We start from the raw sequence: 21,767 nt of genomic DNA, 5'->3' as shown, positions 1-21,767 counted from the left end.
GTCACAGGGCAGTGAGCACTCACCACTCATCCCTCCTGCACCCAGCTGTATGATCATCCGGGTGAGCAAACCTTAATGTGCGTGAGGCCTCAGTCTCATTTACAGGAAATACCCTCTTCTTCTTTTTTTTTTCACTTCAGTCCATCAAAAAGTTAATCTTAGATGGATTTTGGTTCTATAATGTCTCCATTTCTTAAAGGGACTAATTTTAATCATTTTTGTAACTTCAGAAAAAAATATCTACTACTGGGACCTTCGCCTGGAATATTAAAAAATAAATCTTCCTCCCAAGAGTCTTTATGCCAAACTGAGTGCACATCGGGTTCAACCTCATAGTACAAAGTCTCTAGAGACGGTCGAGCTCCGTTCCTTGGAGGTTTAGTGATACATATGTTGCAATGTTTAGACTTATTTACAACTTTGGTTGGTTTATCTTTCTCTTCTTAACCCCTTCACGCTCCGTGGCGGATATATCCGCCACGGCGCTTATGCCGGCTCGGCTCTGAATCAGAGCGGAACCGGCATCGGGAAACGCGGGGTGCCGGCTGTAACTAATAGCCGGCACCCCAGTGTAACACCCGCGATCGGAGACAACTTAACCCGTTAAATGCCGCGGTCAGCGAGACCGCGGCATCTAACATGCATCTGGGGGGTCTTTCCCCCACGATCGCCCCCCCCCGAACCGTTTTCGGGGGGCGCCGATCGTTGCTATAGCAACCCTGGGGTCCGATCTGGACCCCAGAGTTACTTGCAAGAATTGCCGGTAAGATGGCGTCTGTGACGTCATCTTACTGGCAGAGTGCCAGCCTATGCAAGTGTATAGGCTGACACTGATAATACTCTGCAATACATCAGTATTGCAGAATATTATCATGAAGAAGAAATCAGATGATTGCTTGTTCATGTCCCATGGTATAAAAGTTAAAAAGTTAAAAAAAAAAAAGTTATTCAATAAAAAAAATAAAGTCATAAATCACTAAAAATGCCCCAAACCCCCAAAACATATAAAGAGACATATAACTCAAAAAAAAGTCTAAATCATAACACAAACCCCACATATATAGTATCACCGCGTCCGTAACAACCTGTAGAATAAAAGTAAATCATTATTGAACCCCCACGATAAACGCTGTAAAAAAAAACTGTTATAAACCCTCCAAAAATTATGATTTTTACCTTTTCAATCCCACAAAAAATGCTATAAAATGCGATCAAAAAACCATATGTACTCAGACATGATACTGGTGCAAAGTACAACATGTCCCGCAAAAAACAAGCCATCAACCAGCTCTGTAGCCAAAAAAGTAACAATGTTCTGCCACTTGGAAGACGGCAATACATAAATGATAGATTTTTCCCCACATTAGGGTTTTGTTTGACAAATTTAGTAAAACGTAAGAAAATATATTCATGTCTGGTATCCCCGTAATCGTATCGACCCATAGAATAAAGATAACAGGATTATTAGGATATACGGTGAACACCAAAAAAAAAAAAAGTAAAAAATCCAGTACATAATTGATGCTTTTCTACTCCTGCCCTCAAAAAAAGTTCCTAAATTTTCAACAATAGGTGATACTAACCCCAAAATGGTAACAATGGAAAAAGCATCTCGTCCCGCAAAAAAAATGCCATCACATGGCCCCAATAACGAAAATTTTATAGCCTTCAAAAGGGGCCAATGAGGAAACTAAAATCCTGGCAGCTGCAGGTCCCTCCTTCCCTTCTGCACCTCGCTGTGCACCCATAACACAAGTCACAGCCACATGTGGGGGGTCTCTGCACTCAGGAGAAATTGCAGAACAAATTGTATGGTGGGTTTTCTCTTTTTATATTTTGGAAATGTGTAAATTTTAGTGCTAAATGAACGTATAAGGGAACAATTTGACCATTCTAAATTTCACCTCCATTTTGATTCAATTACTATGAAGATCTCAAGGGGTTAACAATCTTCCTAAAAGCTGTTTCTGATATCATGAGGGGTGCAGATTTGAAAATGGGTTGGTTATATAGGGGGGTTTTGATGCTAAATATGTAAAATTTCATTCAAAACTGTATTTCTCCCCAAAATAGTCAATTCTGAAAATCCGGAAAAGCGATATTCTATTTGTAAGCCGCGTGACATCAAAATAAATTATCCAAACATTTCAGAAATTATGAAAATGTAAAGTAGACAAATGGGAAATGTTATTCAGCAACTTATTTAGGTGGTAAATCTATCTGCCTGAAAACGCAATGATTTAGAATTTCGAAAATGGCAAATTTTTCAAAAAATTTATCATATTTTCTTTTTTTTTGTAAATAAACGCAAAACTTATCAGCCAAAATTTACCACTAAAATGAAGAACAACATGTGGGGAAAAAAACAATCTCAGAATCGTTTTGATAAGTAACAGTGTTCAAAAGTTCTAACCATATAAAGCGAAGCAAGTCAGAATCCAAAAAATCGGGCTGAGCCTTAAGCTACAAAATGGCTGCGTCCTTAAGGGGTTAAGTATCAGTCTCAAAGTACAGCCGGACCCCTAGTTACAGCCAGACCTCTGGATTTTGGTAAGTTACTGTACTTTAGTCCTAGGCTACAATAATCAGCTATAACAGATATCACAGGCGTCTGTAATGAAGCTTTATTGTTACTCCTGGTTCGTATGACAATCCAACATTTTTAAAATGTTGTCACAGAGACCAAAAAAATTCTGGCTGAAGCTACAATTATAAAATATACACTTCTGACTTACATACAAATTCATCTTAAGAACAAACCTACAGAACCTACCTTGTACGTAACCTGGGCACTGCCTGTACTTACGATGACAAGTGCAAGCAAAACACACACAGTGACACACAGGACTCAGTGACCAGCTCCTGCTGCATAGATTTTGTATCATCCGCCATTATTGCAGGTAGTCCCAGGTGCCCAAGTACGGAGACCTCAGAGCATAGCGACTTTCCGCTTAAATAGATCTATGTTACTGCGGCATCTTCTATAGCTGCTTCTCCTTCTTTTGGATGACCTCAGTGTCTGGAAGCTGGAATTTGGCACTTCCGGACCTCACGCGCGGTCTGGAGCCATACTGTTTCCAGCCTAGTTACCGCCTTGATCACATCCAGTTTCGGCCACATGGACTCATCAGATGCTAGGTAGACACAGGATGAGCAGGGAAGCCATAGGCCACCAAGCTGCCCTGTATCCTGGCACCTACAGTCACCTAAAGTCTCAATTCCAGGATTAACACCCAGGGTCAGGACGCGACACAGGGAGTGGTGAATGATTTATGTCACACAGTGAAGGGCAATGCTGTTTGGACGAGACACCGGCCCTCAATGTAGCACCATCACCACCACAGGCTCATCTCGTGTCACCAGTGATGGATAGCTCTCTCCTTGATGCCACCATCTTTGTTGCTCAGTGTAAATAGACTTTCATCAGTGAACAGCGGTGAGGTTTCGTAGGTCCCTGTCCAGCGTAGATGCTCCCTGGACAAGAAAAGATGATGGAGCCTTGTAGGTCGACGAGCATGCACACACCGAACCGATGTAAACGGTTATGAATGGTCTTATGTGACACTGGGTGCCTCCTACATCCCTTTCATGTGCCTGTAGTTGTGTGACATTTACTGTCCAGTTCCGCAGGGCATTGAAGCCTCACATTTGTGCATTACTGCAGAATAATTATCAGGCGTTGTCTTAATTTGATGTCACAACATGAACAGCATGATGAGGAGTACTGTCTATATACCAATTCTGACGACAACCAGGAAATGTACCGGGTCATTCACAGATAAAACACCTGGTGCACATTTTGTCATTAAACTCCTTGTTAGACAACACAAAGTTGTGCAAAAAGTATTGATACAGGGAACAGTTGGACATGTGCAGTCTCAAGTTTAGAGAAGGCCACATTTAGTTCACTAGTAAAAGTTAGAAGGCATTAAGGGGTCCTCCTGAAATTTCACCCATGAGCCAAATATCCTTAACTTTTATTGTATGTAACCTAACAGAGAGATACATTAAATCCGCTGTATAGGAAGATAGGTAAGTAGGAAAGGACTGACCTATGTAAGTGAGAAAGGAAGGCGTAGAGGAGGAAGGCAAAGGGGAGAAATGCATTTTCTTGGGTGGTGGGACAATATGGCCCCCGCCCGCAGTTGCCCGTTCTTGCATATTCATACATATTGCAGTTGTTTAGTCACATGCTGGCCCATCAGGCGACTAGAGGGCTATAAGGCTTCACAGCAAAGGTGTTAGAGACTTCACCATGGGACAGCCCCATGTCTGATCATTCTCTTGGGATGGTGGGGGATTCTGACCAGACAACAGAGATCTCAGTGTTTAATGCAGATGCAGTTATGTTCTCTTTGTCCCAATTCCAGGAGAGGTTTGAGATTCCCAGGGTCGTCGTGCACTTCTCATTGATAGGGGTTCTGAGGATTCAGGTCCCATTGGTCTTTTTTTCCATGGTCCACTTTTTGCCACTGTCTGATAAGCAGCGGAGCGAGGCCTTGGAGACCCCACTTCATGTCTCTCCAGCGGCCAACAATGACATGACACATCTGGTCATCCTCCACCAATACAATCTGTCGCCCTACCACTTACACAAAATGGGTGACATTGTAAACTGTTGCATTCTACATGCCCCTCTTGTCACCTTTCGGCGATTGGGATTTGTCCCATGCTGGATATTGTCCCTGGGGACACCTAGATGAAGAAACATGGCCAGAATATGCCCAAATCCTCCTTCTGGAGGCGCCGTTTCTAGGCGAGAAAGGCTGCAGCTCCGAGCTGGATGGGGATCGTCCTCTGAGTGGTGCCCACCGGTTAATAACATGATACTTCTAGATAATATTATAAACTCCCTCAGAAAACCAGGGATCCCGGGTTCATGGGAACTTTGTATCTCCAATTTTTTTATTTAAAAAAAATGAGATTAAAAAGAGTAGTAAGAATTGAAGGAACATGCACAAGGAGTAACGTGAACATCTCACCATGGACTGGGGTTTTCAGCTCCGGCGCCTCCTTCCGGCAGGTCATGGGGGTTTCCATATCATCCAGGACGGCCTCCAGTCGCTGACTCACCTCAGTGAAGGACGGTCTGGACTCAGGATCCATCTACAGGCAGGAGGGAAACAATTCACCAGTCAGTTTTTCTAACAGACACTAGTCACAACCAGAGCTGGAGCCATAGTTCTGCTGATACATCACATCTTATACTCTGGTTACACCCAGAGCTGCATTCACTGTTCTGTTGCATCTTACTGCTTTGTTTACCACCCTCCGCTACATCTTCTGCCCACCAGCAATATCCCTGACCAATCACAAGGCAGCGCCAGCACATACCCAGCAGCAGTGGCGGGCCAGCTGTAGGAAGGCAGGTGGGCAGTCAGACGGGACCATCTCCTGGAACGAACTGATATCCAAGCCAAAGTCCTGCAAAAAACAAAAAAGTCATGAGAGAAGAAGCGAGAAGTAGATATCCATTAAATAATGACAACATGTCCATTAGAGAGAGGTCCTCAGGATCAGGTGGGTCCAGCGGCCAGAATCCCACAGATTGGCGGCTGATAACAGACAATGTCAGTCTCTCATATTAAAGACGCATTTTATGGAAAGGTTATCAAGGTTTTCAGCCATGAAATCCACTTAACAAGTAATTCTACTCTCCTTAATCAGTCCCTTTAAGTGTTGTATGAGAGAAAAATTAGTGACGTGGTCCAAGTGTGGAGGGGTGCTGGGGGGTTTTCATAAAAAAATATACATGCACATCCCATGTCCAGCCGGCACTCTGGGTCAGATCCAAGTCACATGAGACAATCCCGAGACGACCATCCAAGTCACATGAGACAATTCCGAGACCTCCATGAGAATAACACGAGACAAGCCTGAGACGACCATCCAAGTCACATGAGACATTCCAGAGACCTCCATAAGAATAACATGTGACAAGCCCGAGACCACCATCCAAGTCACATGAGACAATCCCGAGACCTCCATGAGAGTAACACGCGACAAGCCCGAGACCACCATCCAAGTCGCACAAGACAATCCCGAGACCTCCATCCAAGTCACATGAGACAAGCCCGAGACCACCATCCAAGTCACATGAGACAATCCCAAGACCTCCATGAGATTAACATGAGAAAAGCCCGCGACCGCCATCCAAGTCACATGAGACAAGCCCGCGACCGCCATCCAAGTCACATGAGACAAGCCCGCGACCGCCATCCACGTCACATGAGACAAGCCCGCGACCGCCATCCAAGTCACATGAGACAAGCCCGCGACCGCTTTCCAAGTCACATGAGACAAGCCCGCGACCGCCATCCAAGTCACATGAGACAAGCCCGCGACCGCCATCCAAGTCACAGGAGAAAAGCCCGCGACCGCCATCCAAGTCACATGAGACAAGCCCGCGACCGCCTTCCAAGTCACATGAGACAAGCCCGCGACCGCCATCCACGTCACATGAGACAAGCCCGCGACCGCCATCCAAGTCACATGAGACAAGCCCGCGACCGCCATCCAAGTCACGAGACAAGCCCGCAACCGCCATCCAAGTCACGAGACAAGCCCGCGACCGCCATCCAAGTCACGAGACAAGCCCGCGACTGCCATCCAAGTCACGAGACAAGCCCGCGACCGCCATCCAAGTCACGAGACAAGCCCGCGACCGCCATCCAAGTCACATGAGACAAGCCCGAGACCACCATCCAAGTCACATGAGACAATCCCAAGACCTTCATGAGATTAACATGAGAAAAGCCCGAGACCACCATCCAAGTCACATGAGACAAGCTCGCGACTGCCATCCAAGTCACGAGACAAGCCCGCGACCGCCATCCAAGTCACAAGACAAGCCCGCGACCGCCATCCAAGTCACATGAGACAAGCCCGCGACCGCCATCCAAGTCACATGAGACACGCCCGCGACCGCCATCCAAGTCACATGAGACAAGACCGCCATCCAAGTCACATGAGACAAGACCGCCATCCAAGTTACGAGACAAGCCCGCGACCGCCATCCAAGTCACGAGACAAGCCCGCGACCGCCATCCAAGTCACATGAGTCAAGCCCGCGACCGCCATCCAAGTCACATGAGACAAGCCCGCGACCTCCATCCAAGTCACATGAGACAAGCCCGCGACCGCCATCCAAGTCACATGAGACAAGACCGACATCCAAGTCACATGAGACAAGACCGCCATCCAAGTCACGAGACAAGCCCGCGTCCGCCATCCAAGTCACGAGACAAGCCCGCGACCGCCATCCAAGTCACATGAGACAAGCCCGCGACCGCCATCCAAGTCACATGAGACAAGCCCGCGACCTCCATCCAAGTCACATGAGACAAGCCCGCGACCGCCATCCAAGTCACATGAGACAAGCCCGCGACCGCCATCCAAGTCACATGAGACAAGCCCGCAACCGCCATCCAAGTCACATGAGACAAGCCCGCGACCACCATCCAAGTCACATGAGATAAAACCCAGACCGCAATGTGTGTCACATGAGACATGTCTGAGACAGGAGGATGAACACGGCTGATACGCCTCCCTGTGAGATGGGCATCACATGACTGACAGCATACACAGGAGAATCTCCCATCCTGACAGTACACAGAAGATTAATGATTCTTTATGCAGCACCCCAGTGTAACCCCCCTGTGGAGTACCGTTACTACAGCGGCTACTGTGGAGTACCGTTACTACAGCGGCTACGGTGGAGTACCATTACTACATCGGCTACTGTGGAGTACCGTTACTACAGCGGCTACTGTGGAGTACCGTTACTAGAGCGGCTACTGTGGAGTACCGTTACTAGAGCGGCTACTGTGGAGTACCGTTACTTCAGTGGCTACTGTGGAGATTTAAAGAGCCAGCGCGACGCTAATTGGTGCTGCCGGCCGTCTAACCTGATAAGTAGCCAGCCCCTTCTTCTGACCAGTGCTGGATCTTTGTGTATTGTCTGTTGTCACCCCCTGCTACGTTCCTGACCTCGATTCTCTGTCGCCTGTCCTGACCTTCCGCTACGTCCCCGACTCTGATCCTGTCCTTCTGCCTGACTATGACTCTGATTTTGCCTGCTGACTCTGTGCCTCGTCTTGGCCACCACCACAAGCAAAGTTGTGCCTGTTGAGCGACTTGGTGGTATCCCACCGCAGCAAGTCCAACCCGCTTTGCAGAGCGCTCTGGTGAAAACCGGGTGCCACTTATACCCCGCTCCCAGGTGTCGGCTTACGTCATTGCTCTCGGTGGATCAGTGGGTCCACCACCATCGACCCTGACATAAATCTTGGCTCTTGACCTGAAGCTATGAAGTAATCTTGATTCTGACAACTTATCTTTGTAGTCATCTTTCTTTAGTCCTCTGTTAAGGAGATTGCGCCGGTCTTGGACGCCATGTTACATACTTTCGGCCATTTTAAGGACTAAGCATTTATTTCACATCATTTGTTTAGTGAAAACTAAAGTTTGGGTGGGGTTTCTATTCAAACAAAGAAAGGTAGAAAACACAAAGACTTAACCCTTGTTAGAACCACCTAGGGGAAGGTATTCAGGGGAGCACCTGGGCATTTTGTTTGTGTGAAGACAGCCAATGGTTCTACATTCCTTTGCGTGCTTGTATCCAATAGTGTTGCATTTCCGGGGTCAAACCACCCAATAGTAGTTGCCGCTTGTGTACTTGCACGCCCTAAGCAAAGTGTCTTATGACTTTCCATATAAGAGTTTCAGTGCCAAAAATAAAGTAGTCTTGAGCTAATCTTCAGTAAGGACAGTGCCTCTTTTCTGTGTTACTCAATCCATTCCAGTGATGGAAACAAAGACTATTATAATTCGAAAAATCACCTTTGCAATGGGGATGGTTTAAAAGCCTTCTGTATCCAAAGACCCTGATGGTCATCTCTTACACCTCTATGTAGTAATCCTAGGTCTGTTACCATATTCATGAGTAAGCTTGGTTCTGGTACTGTATGTATTTAGTATTCTTAATTCCTTCAACATATATGTATCAATTTTGGTTTTAGTAAGGCATCTATATAGTGAGCTGGGCTCAGAAGCTGCAGTGATGTAGTTAACCTGGTTCTCGTATTGTTTCTATGAGGTAATTGGTTCTTGAATCTTATGCATAAAGTAAAATTGGTTCTGGTACCATATCTTTGTAGTAAGCTTGGTTCTGCTTCTATATCTTTGTAGTAAGCTTGGTTCTGCTTCTATATCTTTGTTGTAAGCTTGGTTCTGCCTCTATATCTATGCAGTAAGCTTGGTTCTGCTTCTATATGTTTGTAGTAAGCTTGGTTCTGCTTCTATATCTATGCAGTAAGCTTGGTTCTGCTTCTATATCTTTGTAGTAAGCTTGGTTCTGCTTCTATATCTTTGTAGTAAGCTTGGTTCTGCTTCTATATCTTTGTAGTAAGCTTGGTTCTGCTTCTATATCTTTGTAGTAAGCTTGGTTCTTCTTCTATATCTATGCAGTAAGCTTGGTTCTGATGATGTATCAGTGTGGAAGGATTACTTTTACGGTCACCACATAATATGTTTAGTTATGTTATAGTTTTGTTGTTGCTGTATTAATGCACAAAATATCAGATCTTTTAAAGTTACTCAGTTGATTTACTCACCTCAGTGCGGGGGAAGCAGTCGGGTGCGTGGTAGGTAGTCAGGGACTTAGATACTTACCTCATTGTGGGGGAGGTAGTCGGGTGCATGACAGGTAGTTAGGGATTTCGTCACTCACCTCAGTGCGAGGGAGGTAGTCGGGTGCATGACAGGTAGTTAGGGATTTGGTCACTCACCTCAGTGCGAGGGAGGTAGTCGGGTGCATGACAGGTAGTTAGGGATTTGGTCACTCACCTCAGTGCGGGGGAGGTAGTCGGGTGCACGGTAGGTAGTCAAGGACTTAGCGACTCACCTCAGTGCGAGGGAGGTAGTCGGGTGCATGACAGGTAGTTAGGGATTTGGTCACTCACCTCAGTGCGGGGGAGGTAGTCGGGGTCCGCAGGGATCCGTGCGATTATCTCACATAATATGATTCCGAAGGCAAAGACGTCGGCCTGAGATGGGAGAGAAGAAAAAGGTGAGAGACGAAGCCAAAATCATCAAGAACGAGAAGCGGCAGCACCAGACACTTACCTTCTCATTGTAGACATCCCCCCGCAGGACCTCGGGGGCCATCCAGTACGGGGAGCCCACCACCGACAGTGGCTCCGTCTGACTGCAAGAGAGAGCGCCAGGGGTGGAGTCAGCAGAGTATCGCGCCGAGTATAACACACAGAAGCTGCTGCAGAGCATCACTCTGTGGATTTCCCAGCATGCCCTGCTGTTATGGAAGGGGGCACCATTATTGAGGTTGGGCTCTCACCTGCGATCAGGGATTTTCTCAGCCAATCCGAAGTCGGCCACCACGGCGGAGAAGCCGCTGTCGTCACAGCGCACCAGGCAGTTCTAAGAGAGAGAAGCGTGGTGAGGACTGAGGAAACCCGCAGCAGCGAGCGGCCGAGTACAGGGCAGAGGGGTATTACCTTGGAGGTGAGGTCACGGTGGAAGACCCCCTTGGAGTGCAGGTAGCGCAGGCCGCGGGCGATGTCCAGGCTCAGCTTGACCCGCACGGACCAGGACAGGGGGTCCCCGCTCTGCAGCAGCTGCTCCAGGTTACCACCATTAATGTACTGGAAGGAGACGGGACGTGAGGACTCCCAGCGTGCACCAGGCCTGCAATGTCATCTTAACTCTGTATCCATCCATTATACATGTATTACAAGAAACTCCAGACCAGAAAATGAGGCGCAATAAACTGATACAGAGCCTGGAGAGGAGGAAATCCAGGAGCACCCTGTCACCCGCCTGCCGTTACCCCTCCACTTACCTCAGTGAGGGCGTGAAGCTGCCCCTGCTGCACACACACACCCATGAACCTAGACGAGAGAGGAGGAAAGTGAGCCAAGGAAGAGCTCCGCCCACTGTCGGGCGTAACTGCATCATCTGGGCAGGACATGGCAGAGAGAGGACATGTACCTCACGATATTGGGGTGATGGAGTACATGGGATAAGGGTGGCCTTTACCTCACATTATTGGTGTGATGGAGTACATAGGATAAGGGTGGCCTTTACCTCACATTGTTGGGGTGATGGGGTAGAACATGGGATAAGAATGAGCTTTACCTGAGGATATTAGGGTGACACAGCCGGTTCATGAGCTGCACCTCTCGGAGCATGTTGGCGCGGTTGCTCATCATCTTGTTCATCTTGAGCACCATGATCTGGCCGGATTGTCGATGCCGGACCTGGAGACACCAAGGAAAAGGAAAGATCAGAGAAAGGGGCTCAGGGCAGCCGAACCCCGACACTTCAATCTCTAAATGTACAGAAATTACTCGGCTTTTTATGATACAATAACCACGTTCTTCAGGTAGAACATCAAAAATACTTATTGGCCACCATAGAACTAGAACTGTAATCATCTGTAATTATCCAGAACACAAATGTGCTGAATAATAATTATTAGTGACTGTATAAATGTGCTCATGGCCCCAGCAGAGCCTCCTTATAGATTATTATACGGCTGGAGAACATCCTCTGCAGTGACCACACGGGCAACATCTCCAACAATTTCGGGAAACAGTCCGTTTTGATGAACAGTTTCGGGCTTCTCTCATAATGCTGCACGCAGGCGTCTCCCCTCGTAATGCTGCACGCAGGCGTCTCCCCTGGTAATGCTGCACGCAGGCGTCTCCCCTCGTAATGCTGCACGCAGGCGTCTCCCCTCGTAATGCTGCACGCAGGCGTCTCCCCTCGTAATGCTGCACGCAGGCGTCTCCCCTCGTACTGCTGCACGCAGGCGTCTCCCCTCGTACTGCTGCACGCAGGCGTCTCCCCTCGTACTGCTGCACGCAGGCGTCTCCCCTCGTACTGCTGCACGCAGGCGTCTCCCCTCCACATTCCTTCCCCTCTGATCTGTAGGGGAGGAGCTTCACTACTGAGCATGTACATAATGTGCAGTCATATTAATTTCAACTAAAACCCTTCACGATCCATAGATGAGGAATAGAACAGACATTTATAGGACATTGTTGTCTGATGAAAAAATATTCATCACAAACCGCAGTGAACTTATTACATATTTTCCTGCTCCACCAATATGGTCTCCAACTCCGCAGCCAAGTGGGGCCGGCGCCATCCATCCACCTGGTTGGTAGTTATGAGTAATCTACAGACTAACAATCTGATTCTAGGGCCTTGATGACCCACGATAAGGTGGTGTGAAGGTCTGGAGATACCAGGATGAGGCCATTGTGGCGATGTGGACAGTCACATACAAGATAAAGGATTCTTCAGTTATATACTGTAACAGTCCAAGAATCCGGCATGTGGTTGTCTAATAATCCAGAACAGTAGAGGGAGGATTATAACATATAACATGATATAATCCAGAATATCTGACCATGTCCCCAGCATTACACAGCAGTAAGGACAGGAGGATGCTGCACCCTCCTCCAGCGCTGGCGCCAGTGCATACAGGTACTTTGCCCTGTGACAGGAGGCGTTGGCCCCACTGATAACACTGGAATGTGATGGGTGCAGCGGAAACCGACATCACTGTGACCAGGAATTAGTGACTGAGGGGTCAAAGCATCCATGCTGATTCCTGCGGGCGACCATAGAAAGGTGTCAGGACACAGGACATGGCAGCTCGCTGTGTATGGGGGGAACAGTCACAGAAGGGTCAGAGCGCTCATGCTGACCCCTGACCACTGCTGGCTATGATAGAAAGGTGTCAGGACACACAGGACATGGCAGCTCGCTGTGTATGGAAGGAGCAGTCACAGAAGGGTCAGAGCGCTCAGGCTGACCCCTGACCTCTGCTGGCTATGATAGAAAGGTGTCAGGACACAGGACATGGCAGCTCCCTGTGTATGGGGGGAGCAATCACAGAAGGGTCAGAACGCTCATGATGACCCCTGACCACTGCTGGCTATGATAGAAAGGTGTCAGGACACACAGGACATGGCAGCTCGCTGTGTATGGGGGTGTAGTCACAGAGGGGTCAGAGCGCCCATGCTGATCCCTGACCACTGCTGGCTATGATAGAAAGGTGTCAGGACACACAAGACATGGCAGCTCGCTGTATATGGGGGGTGTAGTCACACAGGGGTCAGAGCGCCCATGCTGACCCCTGACCACTGCTGGCTATGATAGAAAGGTGTAAGGACACACAGGACATGGCAGCTCGCGGTGTATGGGGGGGGGGGGGTGTAGTCACAGAGAGGTCAGAGCACCCATGCTGACCCCTGACCACTGCGGGCTATGATAGAAAGGTGTAAGGACACACAGGACATGGCAGCTCGCAGTGTATGGGGGGTGTAGTCACAGAGGGGGCAGAGCGCCCATGCTGACCCCTGACCACTGCTGGCTATGATAGAAAGGTGTCAGGACACACAGGACATGGCAGCTCGCTGTGTATGGGGGGGAACAGTCACAGAAGGGTCAGAGCGCTCATGCTGACCCCTGCTGGCTATGATAGAAAGGTGTCAGGACACAGGACATGGCAGCTCGCTGTGTATGGGGGGAGCAGTCACAGAAGGGTCAGAGCGCTCATGCTGACCCCTGACCACTGCTGGCTATGATAGAAAGGTGTCAGGACACACAGGACATGGCAGCTCGCTGTGTATGGGGGGAGCAGTCACAGAGGGGGCAGAGCGCCCATGCTGACCCCTGACCACTGCTGGCTATGATAGAAAGGTGTCAGGACAAAGGACATGACAGCTCCCTGTGTATGGGGGGTGTAGTCACAGAGGGGTCAGAGTGCCCATGCTGACCCCTGACCACTGCTGGCTATGATAGAAAGGTGTCAGGACACACAGGACATGGCAGCTCGCTGTGTATGGGGGGGTGTAGTCACAGAGGGGGCAGAGCGCCCATGCTGACCCGTGACCACTGCTGGCTATGATAGAAAGGTGTCAGGACACACAGGACATGCCAGCTTGCTGTGTAGGGGGGGGGGGTGTAGTCACAGAGGGGTCAGAGCACCCATGCTGACCCCTGACCACTGCTGGCTATGATAGAAAGGTGTCAGGACACAGGACATGACAGCTCCCTGTGTATGGGGGGTGTAGTCACAGAGGGGGCAGAGCGCCCATGCTGACCCCTGACCACTGCTGGCTATGATAGAAAGGTGTCAGGATACAGGACATGGCAGCTCGCTGTGTATAGGGGGTGTAGTCACAGAGGTGTCAGAGCGCCCATGCTGACCCCTGACCACTGCTGGCTATGATAGAAAGGTGTCAGGACACAGGACATGGCAGCTCGCTGTGTATGGAGGGTGTAGTCACAGAGGGGTCAGAGCGCCCATGCTGACCCCTGACCACTTCTGGATATGATAGAAAGGTGTCAGGACACAGGACATGGCAGCTCGCTGTGTATGGGGGGTGTAGTCACAAAGGGGTCAGAGGACCCATGCTGACCCCTGACCACTGCTGGCTATGATAGAAAGGTGTCAGGACACAGGACATGGCAGCTCGCTGTGTATGGAGGGTGTAGTCACAGAGGGGTCAGAGCGCCCATGCTGACCGCTGACCACTTCTGGATATGATAGAAAGGTGTCAGGACACAGGACATGGCAGCTCACTGTGTATGGGGGGTGTAGTCACAAAGGGGTCAGAGGACCCATGCTGACCCCTTACCACTGCTGGCTATGATAGAAAGGTGTCAGGACACACAGGACATGGCAGCTCACTGTGTATGGGGGGAGTAGTCACAGAGGGGTCAGGGCGCTCATGCTGACCCCTGACCACAGCTGGTTATGATAGAAAGGTGTCAGGACACAGGACATGACAGCTCGCTGTGTATGGGGGGTGTAGTCACAAAGGGGTCAGAGGACCCATGCTGACCCCTGACCACTGCTGGCTATGATAGAAAGGTGTCAGGACACAGGACATGGCAGCTCGCTGTGTATGGAGGGTGTAGTCACAGAGGGGTCAGAGCGCCCATGCTGACCGCTGACCACTTCTGGATATGATAGAAAGGTGTCAGGACACAGGACATGGCAGCTCACTGTGTATGGGGGGTGTAGTCACAAAGGGGTCAGAGGACCCATGCTGACCCCTGACCACTGCTGGCTATGATAGAAAGGTGTCAGGACACACAGGACATGGCAGCTCACTGTGTATGGGGGGAGTAGTCACAGAGGGGTCAGGGCGCTCATGCTGACCCCTGACCACAGCTGGTTATGATAGAAAGGTGTCAGGACACAGGACATGACAGCTCCCTGTGTATGGGGGGTGTAGTCACAGAGGGGGCAGAGAGCCCATGCTGACCCCTGACCACTGCTGGCTATGATAGAAAGGTGTCAGGACACACAGGACATGGCAGCTCACTGTGTATGGGGTGGTGTAGTCACGGAGGGGTCAGAGCACCCATGCTGACCCCTGCTGGCTATGATAGAATGGTGTCAGGACACACAGGACGTGGCAGCTCGCTGTGTATGGGGGGAGTAGTCACAGAGGGGTCAGAGCGCTCATGCTGACCCCTGACCACTGCTGGCTATGATAGAAAGGTGTCAGGACACACAGGACATGGCAGCTCGCTGTGTATGAGGGGAGTAGTCACAGAGGGGTCAGAGCGCCCATGCTGACCCGTGACCACTGCTGGCTATGATAGAAAGGTGTCAGGACACAATGGACATGCCAGCTTGCTGTGTATGGGGGGGGGGTGTAGTCACAGAGGGGTCAGAGCACCCATGCTGACCCCTGACCACTGCTGGCTATGATAGAAAGGTGTCAGGACACAGGACATGACAGCTCCCTGTGTATGGGGGGTGTAGTCACAAAGGGGTCAGAGGACCCATGCTGACCCCTGACCACTGCTGGCTATGATAGAAAGGTGTCAGGACACACAGGACATGGCAGCTCACTGTGTATGGGGGGGGTGTAGTCAACGAGAGGTCAGAGAACCCATACTGACCCCTTATCACTTCTGGATATGATAGAAAGGTGTCAGGACACACAGGACATGGCAGCTCACTGTGTATGGGGGGGGGGGTGTAGTCACAGAGGGGTCAGAGCACCCATGCTGACCCCTGACTACTGCTGGCTATGATAGAAAGGTGCCAGGACACAGGACATGGCAGCTCGCTGTGTACGGGAGGAGCAGTCACAGAGAGGTCAGAGCACCCATGCTGACCCCTGCTGGATATGATAGAATGGTGTCAGGACACACAGGACATGGCAGCTCGCTGTGTATGGGGGGAGCAGTCACAGAAGGGTCAGAGAGCCCATGCTGACCCCTGACCACTGCTGGCTATGATAGAAAGGTGTCAGGACACACAGGACATGGCAGCTCCCTGTGTATGGGGGGAGTAGTCACAGAGGGGTCAGAGCACTCATGCTGACCCCTGACCACTGCTGGCTATGATAGAAAGGTGTCAGGACACACAGGACATGGCAGCTCGCTGTGTATGGGGGGAGCAGTCACAGAAGGGTCAGAGCGCCCATGCTGACCCCTGCCCACTGCTGGCTATGATAGAAAGGTGTCAGGACACAGAGGACATGGCAGCTCGCTGTGTATGGGGGGTGTAGTCACAGAGGGGTCAGAGCACCCATGCTGACCCCTGACCACTGCTGGCTATGATAGAAAGGTGTCAGGACACACAGGACATGGCAGCTCGCTGTGTATGAGGGGAGTAGTCACAGAGGGGTCAGAGCGCTCATGCTGACCCCTGACCACTGCTGGCTATGATAGAAAGGTGTCAGGACACAGGACATGACAGCTCCCTGTGTATGGGGGGTGTAGTCACAGAGGGGTCAGAGCGCCCATGCTGACCCCTGACCACTGCTGGCTATGATAGAAAGGTGTCAGGACACACAGGACATGGCAGCTCGCAGTGTATGGGGGGTGTAGTCACAGAGGGGGCAGAGCGCCCATGCTGACCCGTGACCACTGCTGGCTATGATAGAAAGGTGTCAGGACACAATGGACATGCCAGCTTGCTGTGTATGGGGGGGGGTGGGGGTGTAGTCACAGAAGGGTCAGAGCGCCCATGCTGACCCCTGACCACTGCTGGCTATGATAGAAAGGTGTCAGGACACAGGACATGACAGCTCCCTGTGTATGGGGGGTGTAGTCACAGAGGGGGCAGAGCGCCCATAAAAATTCTTTAATAATAATTCTTTATTTATATAGCGCACACAGATTACGCAGCGCTGCACAAGCATGTCAAATTGGTCCCTGTCCCCATGGGGCTCACAATCTAAACAGCCTAACAGTATGTTTTGAAGTGTGGGAGGAAACCGGAGTACCCGGAGGAAACCCACGCAAACACGGAGAGAACATACAAACTCTTTGCAGATGTTGACCTGAGTGGGATTCGAACCCAGGACTCCAGTGCTGCAAGGCAGATGTGCTACTCACTCCGCCACCGTGCCGCCCATGCTGACCCCTGACCACTGCTGGCTATGATAGAACGGTGTCAGGACACAGGACATGGCAGCTCGCTGTGTATGGAGGGTGTAGTCACAGAGAGGTCAGAGCACCCATGCTGACCCCTGACCACTGCTGGCTATGATAGAAAGGTGTCAGGACACAGGACATGGCAGCTCGCTGTGTATGGAGGGTGTAGTCACAGAGGGGTCAGAGCGCCCATGCTGACCCCTGACCACTTCTGGATATTATAGAAAGGTGTCAGGACACAGGACATGGCAGCTCACTGTGTATGGGGGGTGTAGTCACAAAGGGGTCAGAGGACCCATGCTGACCCCTGACCACTGCTGGCTATGATAGAAAGGTGTCAGGACACACAGGACATGGCAGCTCACTGTGTATGGGGGGGGGTGTAGTCAACGAGAGGTCAGAGAACCCATACTGACCCCTGATCACTTCTGGATATGATAGAAAGGTGTCAGGACACACAGGACATGGCAGCTCACTGTGTATGGGGGGGGTGTAGTCACAGAGGGGTCAGAGCACCCATGCTGACCCCTGACTACTGCTGGCTATGATAGAAAGGTGTCAGGACACAGGACATGGCAGCTCGCTGTGTACGGGAGGAGCAGTCACAGAGAGGTCAGAGCGCCCATGCTGACCCCTGACCACTTTTGGATATGATAGAAAGGTGTCAGGACACAGGACATGGCAGCTCACTGTGTATGGGGGGTGTAGTCACAAAGGGGTCAGAGGACCCATGCTGACCCCTGACCACTGCTGGCTATGATAGAAAGGTGTCAGGACACACAGGACATGGCAGCTCACTGTGTATGGGGGGGGTGTAGTCAACGAGAGGTCAGAAAACCCATACTGACCCCTGATCACTTCTGGATATGATAGAAAGGTGTCAGGACACACAGGACATGGCAGCTCACTGTGTATGGGGGGGTGTAGTCACAGAGGGGTCAGAGCACCCATGCTGACCCCTGACTACTGCTGGCTATGATAGAAAGGTGTCAGGACACAGGACATGGCAGCTCGCTGTGTACGGGAGGAGCAGTCACAGAGAGGTCAGAGCACCCATGCTGACCCCTGCTGGCTATGATAGAATGGTGTCAGGACACACAGGACGTGGCAGCTCGCTGTGTATGGGGGGAGCAGTCACAGAAGGGTCAGAGCGCCCATGCTGACCCCTGACCACTGCTGGCTATGATAGAAAGGTGTCAGGACACACAGGACATGGCAGCTCCCTGTGTATGGGGGGAGTAGTCACAGAGGGGTCAGAGCGCTCATGCTGACCCCTGACCACTGCTGGCTATGATAGAAAGGTGTCAGGACACACAGGACATGGCAGCTCCCTGTGTATGGGGGGAGTAGTCACAGAGGGGTCAGAGCGCTCATGCTGACCCCTGACCACTGCTGGCTATGATAGAAAGGTGTCAGGACACACAGGACATGGCAGCTCGCTGTGTATGGGGGGAGCAGTCACAGAAGGGTCAGAGCGCCCATGCTGACTCCTGACCACTGCTGGCTATGATAGAAAGGTGTCAGGACACAGAGGACATGGCAGCTCGCTGTGTATGGGGGGTGTAGTCACAGAGGGGTCAGAGCACCCATGCTGACCCCTGACCACTGCTGGCTATGATAGAAAGGTGTCAGGACACACAGGACATGGCAGCTCGCTGTGTATGAGGGGAGTAGTCACAGAGGGGTCAGAGCGCTCATGCTGACCCCTGCTGGCTATGATAGAAAGGTATCAGGACACAGAGGACATGGCAGCTCGCTGTGTATGGGGGGTGTAGTCACAGAGGGGTCAGAGCACCCATGCTGACCCCTGACCACTGCTGGCTATGATAGAAAGGTGTCAGGACACAGGACATGGCAGCTCGCTGTATATGGGGGTGTAGTCATGGCGGGGGTCAGAGCACCCATGCTGACCCCTGACCACTGCTGGCTATGATAGAAAGGTGTCAGGACACACAGGACGTGGCAGCTCGCTGTAATTAGGAAGTATAGTCACAGAGAGGTCAGAGCACCCATGCTGACCCCTGACCACTTCTGGCTATGACAGAAAGGTGTCAGGACACACAGGACATGGCAGCTCGCTGTGTATGGGGGGTGTAGTCACAGAGAGGTCAGAGCACCCACGCTGACCCCTGACCACTGCTGGCTATGATAGAAAGGTGTCAGGACAAACAGGACATGGCAACTCGCTGTGTATGGGGGTGTATTCACAGAGGGGTCAAAGCACCCATGCTGACCCCTGACCACTGCTGGCTATGATAGAAAGGTGTCAGGACACACAGGACATGGCAGCTCGCTGTGTATAGGGGTGTAGTCACAGAGAGGTCAGAGCGCCCATGCTGACCCCTGACCACTGCTGGCTATGATAGAAAGGTGTCAGGACACACAGGACATGGCAGCTCGCTGTGTATGGGGGTGTAGTCACAGAGGGGTCAGAGCGCCCATGCTGACCCCTGACCACTGCTGGCTATGATAGAAAGGTGTCAGGACACACAGGACATGGCAGCTCGTTGTGTATGGGGGTGTAGTCACAGAGGGGTCCGAGCACCCATACTGACCCCTGACCACTGCTGGCTATGATAGAAAGGTGTCAGGACACACAGGACATGGCAGCTCGCTGTGTATGGGGGGTGTAGTCACAGAGGGGTCAGAGCGCCCATGCTGACCCCTGATCACTGCTGGCTATGATAGAAAGGTGTCAGGACACAGGACATGGCAGCTCGCTGTGTATGGGGGGTGTAGTCACAGAGGGGTCAGAGCGCCCATGCTGACCCCTGACCACTGCTGGCTATGATAGAAAGGTGTCAGGACACACAGGACATGGCAGCTCGCTGTGTATGGGGGTGTAGTCACAGAGGGGTCAGAGCGCCCATGCTGTCCCCTGACCACTGCTGGCTATGATAGAAAGGTGTCAGGACACACAGGACATGGCAGCTCGCTGTGTATGGGGGGGTGTAGTCACAGAGGTGTCAGAGCGCCCATGCTGACCCCTGACCACTGCTGGCTATGATAGAAAGGTGTCAGGACACACAGGGCATGGCAGCTCGCTGTGTATGGGGGTGTAGTCACAGAGAGGTCAGAGCACCCATGCTGACCCCTGACCACTGCTGGCTATGATAGAAAGGTGTCAGAACACACAGGACATGGCAGCTCGCTGTGTATAGGGGTGTAGTCACACAGAGGTCAGCCCATGCTGACATATAAGAGATAATCATAGAGATATACAAGATTGGGAGCTCTTGGGGTCAGAAATGATATAATCTGTATGAGATATGGAGGCCTTCCATTGGTGGGAGTGCAGCTGGAGCAGCATTTAGTGATTCGCTCCTTATTTGTTCAGACCCGTGTCCATCTGAGTCACTTTTCCCGGCCGGGTGTCTCTGTGCAGCTGCCACTGACATCACTCCCCCCAGACAGCGGCCGCCAGGGTCCCTCCATATCGAATAATGCCGGTCACATGACCCTGTCCCTGCAGGCACTGGCCGGGTGCCTGTTATTTTCCAGACTGCACTCGGAGTACAGCACCCGGTCACATGACCCGTCAGCCGCAGATATATACAGATAATAGGGGGAGGGTTTATCCTCGGGGGACGGGCTTCTGCACATAAGGTTTATCAATGTGGTTTAGACAACTCAATATCTGTGACACATGAGGTGGCAACGTCTGCAGTGGACATGTGACTCTTTAGGGAAAATGTTGCACAAAAGATGCTACAACGCTACAACTGTGAGAAACCTGACACAACTACGATACCACCCCCCCCCCCCCCCAATACACGGATGGAGCACGAATACAATGCACATAACTACCGAAAGCCAAGAAGAAACCTCCATCAACACAAGAGACCTTCAAGGGATGGGTCCAAAAACAACCAACCAGGATATCCCCGAGAGCAACGTGAAGGGGTGGAAGAGGATATCACAGCATGTGACCACCGAGAGGATATCCCTGACTACTTTAATTAACAAGACAGAGGATATACCTGACTACTGGATGTAACCAGAGAGAGGATATCCCTAACTACTGGATGTAACCCGAGAGAGGATATCCCTGACTACTGGATGTAACCAGACAGAGGATATACCTGACTACTGTATGTAACCAGAGAGAGGATATCCTTCACTACTGGATGTAATCAGGGAGAGGATATCCCTGACTACTGGATGTAATCAGAGAGAGGATATCCCTGACTACTGGATGTAATCAGGGAGAGGATATCCCTGACTACTGGATGTAATCAGAGAGAGGATATCCCTGACTACTGGATGTAATCAGAGAGAGGATATCCCTGACTACTGGATGTAATTAGAGAGAGGATATCCCTGACTACTGG

The 21,767-nt window shown here is 50.8% G+C and overlaps 1 protein-coding gene across 1 annotated transcript in view; it reads right to left on the bottom strand.

The window, feature by feature from the left end:
• The window catches only part of LOC140110284 (dual specificity testis-specific protein kinase 2-like), a 44,097-nt gene that overhangs the window by 4,548 nt on the left and 17,782 nt on the right, over window positions 1–21,767 (bottom strand). Inside the window, exons 2-9 of the mRNA XM_072132129.1 lie at window positions 11,155–11,276; window positions 10,859–10,907; window positions 10,515–10,661; window positions 10,355–10,437; window positions 10,126–10,207; window positions 9,963–10,046; window positions 5,335–5,424; window positions 4,983–5,106 (exon numbers count right to left, since the gene is read on the bottom strand). Of these exons, the coding sequence (XP_071988230.1) occupies window positions 4,983–5,106; window positions 5,335–5,424; window positions 9,963–10,046; window positions 10,126–10,207; window positions 10,355–10,437; window positions 10,515–10,661; window positions 10,859–10,907; window positions 11,155–11,276 (781 nt within the window). The remainder of the gene's footprint in view (window positions 1–4,982; window positions 5,107–5,334; window positions 5,425–9,962; window positions 10,047–10,125; window positions 10,208–10,354; window positions 10,438–10,514; window positions 10,662–10,858; window positions 10,908–11,154; window positions 11,277–21,767) is intronic.

Source organism: Engystomops pustulosus, unplaced genomic scaffold, assembly GCF_040894005.1.
Source record: "Engystomops pustulosus unplaced genomic scaffold, aEngPut4.maternal MAT_SCAFFOLD_238, whole genome shotgun sequence".
Taxonomy (NCBI): Eukaryota; Metazoa; Chordata; class Amphibia; order Anura; family Leptodactylidae; genus Engystomops; species Engystomops pustulosus.
Note: the sequence above shows the minus strand (reverse complement) of the source record. Positions and strands in the feature narration are given on the sequence as shown.